Genomic DNA, 8,702 nt, shown 5'->3' with positions numbered 1-8,702 from the left:
AGGGCCATGTGCACGGGGACCATACTTAATGAGCAGCAGCTCAGAACAGGCTTGGTAAATGCAGGCCACCCCCCAGCCCTGTGCCTGCGGGACACTGAGGTGACCCACTGGTCAGTTCTGGTGACCAGGCGACACCAGAGGTACTCTGCTAAGAAGACAGGCTGAGAGCCAGTACTTTGGGGAAAGGAGTGAAGGGGAGAAGGGTGAGGAAAAACCAGGATCAGAGCAGCTCACTCACTTCCTTTTCACTCTGAAGGCTCCTGCCTCTCCCGTATCATCCAATGGAAAAGTCACTGGGAACACCTGGCTGCTTGTGAAGAGGTAGAGGTTTATTGAAATATAAACATTCGAGAATATGTAAGATAGAAAATAACCACAACATATACAGACACTTGCTGCAAGAGGACGTCTGAGGTACTTCTCCACTGCCTGGGCTACCCATGTGCTATCGTGTTTTTCCTGGTTAGAACACACACAAAGTGGAGAGGGCGAGGGGACAGAGCTGCCCTGGCCGGCCCGGCCTGCCATGTGGCCTTCGGGACTGCGCTTTCAGGGAAAGCTCCTCCTGGCCCAGGGCTGCTGTTGTCCTGAGGGCACGGAGAGTTTGCTGAGGGAGGGGAGGTGGGCAAGCTGCCTGGGGAATGGGAGAGGGTCCAGTGACCAGAAAGACACAGTGCACTGGCCCTGCGTCCTCTGGGTGGGAAGAGTCCATCCTTCGTGACCAAACCCCTGAGAAAAACACACTGGCAAAATGTCTGTGACACCTTCAAGCAGGCCCAGCGCCAGCCAACTGGGCTCATTCCTCCCTGGCACCAGGCCCCAGATGCACCCCGTGCCCACACCCTGCGCTTGCCGGGTGGGCCAGGTGGGAAGGCTTCTGAGGCCAGCAGAGGGTCAGCCCCAGTGGATGGGGCTGAGTGGGTGCGGAGGGCTGGGGGAGGGGAGAGAGGATGCAGGCCCGCGAGCTGCAGCTCACCGGGCTGAGGTACCTTTTGTGCTCAAGCTCTTGATTTCCCTTCCTTCCCTAGACAGGACTGACGTGGGCCCGTGCCGCGTGGTCTCCCACTGCACAGTACAGGGCTTACTGGACTGCACAGTGAGCCCGGCGAGATCAGTCCTTTACAGCACGGACCAGCCTGCTCCACCCCGGGGGCCAGGAGGACAGACGGAGCTCTCTCACATCTCAGTTCTGGGGCAGCTCCACCTCGAAAGGTCCACGGCTTGCCCTTCCTGAGGTGGGAGTGTTGAGTGAAGGGGAGACGTCCTGCCCCCACTGCTGAGTGGGGGGTAGAGGCTGGGACTAGCCGTGCTCTGGCAGGAAATGGGCCGGTGTGGTTTCAGGACCCAGCCTGCGCGAGAGCGGGCCTCTCCCTTCTGCCTCCCGCTGCCGTGATCCCTGAGTCACGTCCCCTGCCTGCCTCCTCGCCTCCTCACTGGGGTCTCAGGGAAGGGCCAGAGGGGCTGGGGTACCAAATCATTTGCTTGGCTTTGGGGTGATCTGCTCATTTCTTTGGTGCTACAACAATAAAAATTTAAAAATAAAAAACAAGTCAGCAAAACACATATAAAAAAGATTTCAGAGATGCAAATACTTCCTGAAGAGTCAAACATCAACAATTACAAATCTGAGGTATTTCAATGAACCTGACATCGGCAGGCTTGGGGATGTTGGGGCTGCGATGGCCCCATTACAAAGGGGGGGGGGCCCAAGGGACAAGTGGGCTATTCTTGCGAGAGCTGGCCAAGAGGGCGAGTGGGCAGCACAAGGTCTGGGGGGGTGAGAGAAGGGTCAGCGTGAGGTGGGTGCCAGGGCTTGCGGGGGCAGCCCCAGGCGCTGCCTCTCCCTCGGCAGATGCGCAGCAGGCCCTGGCACCGGAGGGCTGCCCTCAGGCACCCTTTCTTGGGATCATTATAAGGGGTAAGGGACCCTGAGGACTTCAGGCTTCAGGACTTGAATTTTCGGGACCCACACCCCAGGAACCAAACACGGTAGGGAAGGTGGGCTGGGAGGGCCCCATCTCACGCTCAGCAGAGAAGGGCCACAAAGGCATGCTCTTGGCTCCTAGCAGCCCCATGAGTCAGATCGGGGGACTGAGCAGAGACCAGTGACCCTGGGGTCATGGTGGAAGGCAGGACAGGGAAAATAAATTAAAGGGGAAGGGATATGGAGGGCTCCAGCCCTGTGTCGGCTTACAGATTGTCGATACACTGTGCCCAGGATGGGAGGTGGCCTGGGAACCCCCAAGGAAGCTGGCTGCCCACAAACCCCACCCAGCCCTCCAGGAGAATCCCTGATTGGACAACGCTGCCCTGTCCTGCCCCTCCAGCCTCTCCCTGTCCCCAGAGTACAGCAGGACCTGAATTGAGCCCGGACAGGCGGACACATCCAAACTCTCAGCATCTGGCCAAATGGTGTTTGACGTGGGCTCTGTGAGATGAGGTAAATTCTGTGCATCAACTTCCTTCCCTCTCGACAGGAGTGGGGTGGGAAGCTGGGTCCTGCCCCTCAGAGGGACCAGCTGGTGGAGGGCTCTGCACTGGGGGTGCCCCGGGATGAGGTAGGACTTGGCGAGCAGTGAGAACTGCTGCTGCTGCTGCTGGCGCTGCTGCCAATGCTCTGGGAAGCAGATCCTGCGATGAGATGGACCACAGGCTTCTGGGCAAACAGCACCCCTGGGGTGGGGAGGAGAAGCAGGTGTGAGCAGGGCAGGGGAAGGGGCAGTTCCATGCATTTGCACCAATTTAATGCTGCCTAACCGCACAAGGCTCCGCTCCAGACGCTGTGCTAGGTGTTGACACAAGTCCCAAACACTGTCCTGCTTCCAGCTGCTTCCAGGCCAGTGAGGGGACAGACAAGTGGGCAGAGTAATTTTGCAACAATATCACAAATGCTGAGGGAAGTGTACCCAGGGTGTTGTGGGAACAAAAAGGTTATGGGAGGGCAGGGGAAAATTGGTCAGGAAAGGCTCCAGGGGGAGGCCACGTCTGGACTGTTAGAAAAAGTGGCCAAAGGAAGAAGAGGGAGGGGATGGTGTGCCAGGCAGAGGAATCTGGGGGAACGAAGAGCAGAGAGAGGTGGCAGCCATGCTGGAGGCCGCCAGTCATGTGGTCTGACTAGGGGCTGCCGAGGGCAAGGTGGGGAGGCAGATGAGGCTGCAGAGCCAGGCTGGCAAGGTAACAGGTCCGTAGGCCTCTAAGGAAGCCCGGGTCCCGCCCTGTAGAGGTCGTGAGGCCCCTGAAAGTTTTAAGAAGGGAGAGACATCCTGAGATGTACGTTTTGGAATGTCCTGTGGAATTGGGAGGAATATGGGTGGGGACCTGCAAGGAAGCTACTCTGACAGGGAAGAGGCCTGACCCAGGGCAGCAGTGGCACGGACGGCAGGAAGAGGAGACAGCATTGTGGGGTCTAACTGTGGGGGCGAGGATAGGCTTAAGGGGCTGTCAGGGCGACGTCCAGGTCCCTGGCCTGGGTGACTGCACACCCACTGAGAAAGGGCACAGGTGGGGCAGGGACTGAGGCACGTGAGGTTTGGGGAGTCTTCACCTCTCTGCTGACTGCTCCCTACGGGGAGAGAGGAGGTGTTAGTTCCTCCTTTCTCGCGAGAGAATAAGAAGAGGTTGAGACCAGGCCCCAATCTCCTTCCCTGCTTTCCCCACGCATCCTCTCCCAACCCCCAAACCTCCCAGACCACCAGAGCACTGCAGAAGGAAGAGCGCGTCCAGCCCCTCCCACCGTCTCGCCTGGTCTCCTGAGGGCCTCCCATGGCAGGCACCGTGCCTGTGGCCTCTGAAGCACTGGCTATGCGTGACAGGCGAGGCAACCAGGCACTGCTGCCTCTCTCTCAGGCCGCTTCCAGGAATGGTCCCTGTCCCTGCAGCAGGTGGCCCAGCAGAGATCCAGAGTATGAGGCCTGTGGGCAGTGCCCTGAGCCCACAGCACAGGAGCATTTAAAGGGCTAGAAGCACTCCCTGGGGAATGCCCCATTTTGATGGCAGGTGCATGTCCCACGCCCTCTGTAAGACAGGTGGCCGACGCCCAGGCTCCTGGCAGGGGGCCCCTGGCTAGTGTGCCTGGGCTCTTGCCTCCACTCACCAACCTGTGCTTGGTAAGAGTCGGCTGAGTGTGTTCCCAAGCTCATCCCTAAACCATCAAAACTGGAGTGGGAAGAGAATGCCGCTATGAAAGTAAGTTGACTGCCTGGGAAGGACTTGGTAGAGGGGCTCAGCCAACCAACAAAAATACTACTGTCAAATTAGATTTAGGGAGAAATAATTGTAAATGATTGGGGGGAAAATCATCAAAATATAGGCTGATTCTGCTACAACTCAGATTCCTGTCTTTGTCCTTGATCCACTGAGGAGAAAAGGGATGGCAGATGTCTGAGAGAACAGTCGAAGCACAAAGAAAGCAGCCACTGTGCACTGGAAGACCGTAACAGCGGACACCAATTTAACTTATAATACAGTGTTTCAGGAATGGATATAGAATTATGATTCTTCGCATTAAATGACGTTTTTAGTTAACGGGTCAACCACTGGTCCAAAAGGGTCTGAAGAGGGCGTCTTATCATTCTGTCGAAGGTGGAGGGGGCTGTGTCATCCTGTTAGCAATGCTCTAGAAGAACCACTGTACCTGTGGAAGCTTGAGACTACCAAAAAGGAAGCCCTCCTCAGGAAAGTGTGCGACAGGAGGGCGACAAGCGGGACTGGCCGGGGGCTACAGGGAGGCGGGCTGCCGCACTGCAACGGCCTCCTGGCGCCCCAGGGCCTCACCTGCATAGGTGGTGCCATCGATGTCCACAGACATGCTGATGCTCCCGAAGCCACCTGTGCTGAGGTTCAGCGCTGTGGCCGACGCCTCCGATCTGTCTTCTGCTGCGGACAGGGAGACAGCGGGCCTGCTCAGCTTTCCTTCCGGCACTCTCGTCCGTTCTGAGGCTCTCCATGCCCCCGTCTGGCTACGGCAGGCTGAGGCCCACGGTCACAAAGCACCTATCTGACCTTCTCCTGAGCGTCAGGTCTGGCAGAAGCAGCCAGGCTTGCCTGTGTCCACTGCTTGCCTTCCCCCCAACTCCCTCTGCCCACACAGAAAAGGGATCTGTCAGTGAGGAGGCGGCCTCGGCTCCCAGCTGTGCACTGGCGCTGTCAACGCCATCAGGCAACCCTAACTGAGCATTCCCACTCATCAGGCTGGGGGGCCGACGAGGAACCCGTGTCTGCCTCTGAGCACTTCCCTGTCTTTTCCTCCCCTTCCCTGCGCTCGCAGGTCCTCAAGGAGAGGGTCTACCTGTCCAGCACCTGGCCCTCCAACCCAGCCTGAGCACCTGGGGCTCGTGGCAGGCTGTGGGCCCTGGCACACAGGGCCTCTGACCAGCAACTCCAGACTGCCCGTTCATACGCAGGGCCACAGATTCTTCCAAGTGGAAGTGCCTTTGCTGTTAGCCTCTGGCTTGCGCAGGACTGCGGGACCTGGCCCTGAGTGGGTACCAGAGCAGAACCCTGAAGTCTGGGCTGTTACTTCCAGCCTCCTTCTGCTCCTCACTCAGGGGCAAGTGGGACAGGGAGAGGCCGCTGGGAATATGCACAGCTCCCTCCACACCTGATCTCCTCCCCATACACACTTATTTCATGTTTGTTCTGAGACAGCGAACAACAGGCAAGAATGGCAAAGAAAACGTGTATGTGGAGGGACAGGGACAGGAGACTGGAGTGTGTGTCAGGGGACAAGAAAGTGGGGCACCTGAAAAACTGTGAGAGGAAGGCAAAGGACGCCAGTTATGCGGCCAAACTTGTATTTCCTACTTCCCACTTGTGGGGAGGGTCACTGGCAGCCTGGCCTGAGGCAGCTCGGCCCCTCACTGAGCCTCAGGAATGAGGTGCTGTCCTCCTCCCAGACCTGCCCTACGCTTGCCTACATCCCTGCATCCGGTCAGGTCCTGAGGGGAAGGCTGAGCCCTTTAATTTAGACAGATCAAAAGGCCGGTGGGGGAGACACAGCAGCTGTCCCTGAAGGTCTCTGGCTCTCCCCACCCCTCGAAGAACTGCTTCTCCTCTTTGTTACAGAACAGGGCACTGCCCAAAGCAATTTCTGGTCCCCTAGAAAATGACCTCAGCTTGGTGAACTGAGATCTCAGTGGCCACAGAAGCCCCAAGGGGCTTTCTGGCCTCTAGACCCTTAAGCGGAGCGTGGCCGGGCGCTCCTGGGCCAGGCACTCACCCCTGCCATTGACGCGGATCTTCATGGGCAGCGGCCGCGCCATGCCGAGAAAGCTGCGCTGGAAAGCCTGCTGTACCAGGCGCTGCTCCTCCTCTGACAGCCTGGATGCCTTCTTCTCAGGGGGCTCCCCCGACTCCAGCCGCTCCCGCAGCTGCTCCAGGGTGGCAGTCCGGGTGCCGGCCTGCTGGCCTGCCAAGGTCACGGGCACAGCCAGGCGATTTGGCACAGGCACCGTTGTCACCGGGACTCCATCACCTGGCAAAGGTACCAGAGCTGGACCGACGCACAACCCACCCTCCCACCAGTGTCCTGGACGCAGGAACGTGGCTCCCTTCCTCCCACAGGACCCTGCAGACCTTTCCTGAGTGTGGCTGCTGGGGGCATCCGAGGGCTGCTGGCACTGGTGCCACTGCTGGAGCCCAGCCCGAGGATGGGGAAGCGGATCTTGGGTGGAGAGAGAAGGGCAGGGGCTCCGGCAGCAGCAGTGGCAGCAGCAGGCGAGTAGCCGAAGAGGGAAGAGCTGTAGCTGGGCCGCCGGCCCTCGCGCCGGTTGCCATCGATGGCTGCCTGGAGCTCGGCCGGGGAGCTCAAGGCTTTCCTCTCACACTCGTAGGCATAGAGGTACTTCATGTACCTGGAAGGAAGCAAGCAAGGAGAGGCATCTAGAACATGGCATCAGAGGCCTCCCATTTTAAGTTGCTGTGTCTGTGGAAGCAGCCTCTGTGGACAGGCCTCTAGGACAGAGGCCACAACCTGGCACGCCTGACGGAAGAGAAAAGTCCAGGATTGCACCGCTGCCCGTCCCGGCCCAGGCCCCTCTAACTGCTACTTAATTCTGAGCACCGCTCAAAGTGCAAGCATCGCTCACTAAGGGAGGTAAGAGACATCCCCGCTATTGTTCACGGCTGTTTGGTGCCTTTTTAGTGCTCTGGCGGCAAATCAGGCTGTGCTGTGACATGTCTGCCTGGCTCCTTGATCTCCTAACCACCCGAGTCAGGCTGGCCAGACAGGGACCATCCCTCTCCTTGTAGGTGGAGCCGGAAATGCTGTTCCTTTCGTGTCCCATGTCCCAGGAAGCAACTCTCCACCCAAGCAGCTTGAGAGAAGGGCTGTGACACTGGTTACAGCTCCATCCCCTGCTCCTACTGGAGCGGCTCCAATAGATAAAACCCTCGTGTTTCAGTAAGCACACGGCATGCTACCTAACTGATGTGTCAGGTGCTCATTCCATCATCTCCAGAGTGTTCCCAAAGAAGAGAATCCCCTCTGGCCTTCATTTTCCAATGCTGTTCTTGCTCTCACTGCTTCTACCGCCCAGTTAACTGAATGACAAAAATCAGTCACCGACCGCAGGAGGTTTGCCTGCCTGCCTTCTCCCAGGCCCTGTGTGTCAGGTAGGAAGGGCCTGCTTTGGGTGAAGGTGCTGTGTGGCAGACAATGTCTTGGAGAGTGTAGATTTCAGAGACAGGCCCAGGTGTGAATCTCAGCGCTACCTCTCTCTAGCTTGCATGGCCTTCACCAAACTACCCTGAGACATAGTTTTGGTAATCTGGAAAAGGGGGGTGACAGCTGATGGTGAGGCGAATGCACCAGAACGGTGAAGGAGCAGCACACAGGACCCCTGGGGAACAGCGGCTCTCGTGATTACTCTAGTGTAGGGAGAGATTCATCTAGAAAGCTCCTGGTTGTCTCAGGAGCCACACTCATCGTGCTCACTGGACAACAGAATTTCCTACTTCCTTTGCTCTGGGTTAAAGCGCCCCATGCTCCAGCCCCGCCCCCTGCCCACTCACTGGGTCCGCAGGGTGAAGGCGGCACTGGTGATGGACGTGGGCAGGTTGAGGCCCTTGGTGACCTCCCTCCAGATCTTCTTGTTGATGATCTCCACCAGGCCACCCTTCTCCGTCACCAGCTTGTACAGCATGTACAGGTCGAGGATCTGCTTGGCCATGATGGGGATCCGGTTGATGGGGGTCCCTGTGATTGTCCAAGACAGAAACAGGGTTGCGTTATCCTCAAGCAGAGAAAACAAGACCCCTGTGTATACCCACCTTTTGCTGAGTTCGAAGGCTGTCCACAAATCTGCTTAGAAGTGCAATTTGACTCAAACTCCCAAAGCCTGGGAGCTATCATACAAGTTGCCAGTTTTCTTGGGACAAATAGAAAGACAGGTCCAACTAACTGGCTAAGTGGCCTTGGGTAAAACATGCAGGCTCTCTGGGTCCATCTTCCCATCTATAAAAACAAGGGGGTTGGACCAGATGACTTCAAATATTTTTTTTTTTTTTGCTAGCAGTACTGAGTCCAGATTCTTTCCTGGTGAGATGGCAACTCACTCCTCTGCAGCCTTCAGAAGCCATTCACCTGCCTCTTGAGGGAAGCTTTCTCAGACTCCCTTGACAGGGGAGCTCCTGCCTGGGTAACTGCCTGCTTCCTTCTCTCTGGCTACAGGAGAGAGAAATGGGTTTTTCTCTCTTATGTCAAA

At 57.5% G+C, this 8,702-nt stretch overlaps 1 protein-coding gene across 3 annotated transcripts in view; it reads right to left on the bottom strand.

Moving 5' to 3' along the window:
* Window positions 1-308: 308 nt before the first annotated feature.
* ARID3B (AT-rich interaction domain 3B) overlaps window positions 309-8,702 on the bottom strand; it is a 48,520-nt gene continuing 40,126 nt past the window's right edge. The window contains exons 5-9 of one of the 3 annotated variants that reach the window (XM_074328279.1): window positions 8,011-8,194; window positions 6,574-6,851; window positions 6,218-6,472; window positions 4,774-4,875; window positions 309-2,673 (exon numbers count right to left, since the gene is read on the bottom strand). In XM_074328279.1, the coding sequence (XP_074184380.1) occupies window positions 2,507-2,673; window positions 4,774-4,875; window positions 6,218-6,472; window positions 6,574-6,851; window positions 8,011-8,194 (986 nt within the window). In that variant the 3' untranslated portion in view covers window positions 309-2,506. The other 2 variants (XM_074328277.1, XM_074328278.1) reach the window with 2 other exon arrangements.

This window comes from Rhinolophus sinicus, linkage group LG03 (assembly GCF_036562045.2).
Source record: "Rhinolophus sinicus isolate RSC01 linkage group LG03, ASM3656204v1, whole genome shotgun sequence".
NCBI classification, from domain to species: domain Eukaryota; kingdom Metazoa; phylum Chordata; class Mammalia; order Chiroptera; family Rhinolophidae; genus Rhinolophus; species Rhinolophus sinicus.
This window is presented reverse-complemented; position numbering and strand designations above follow the sequence as displayed.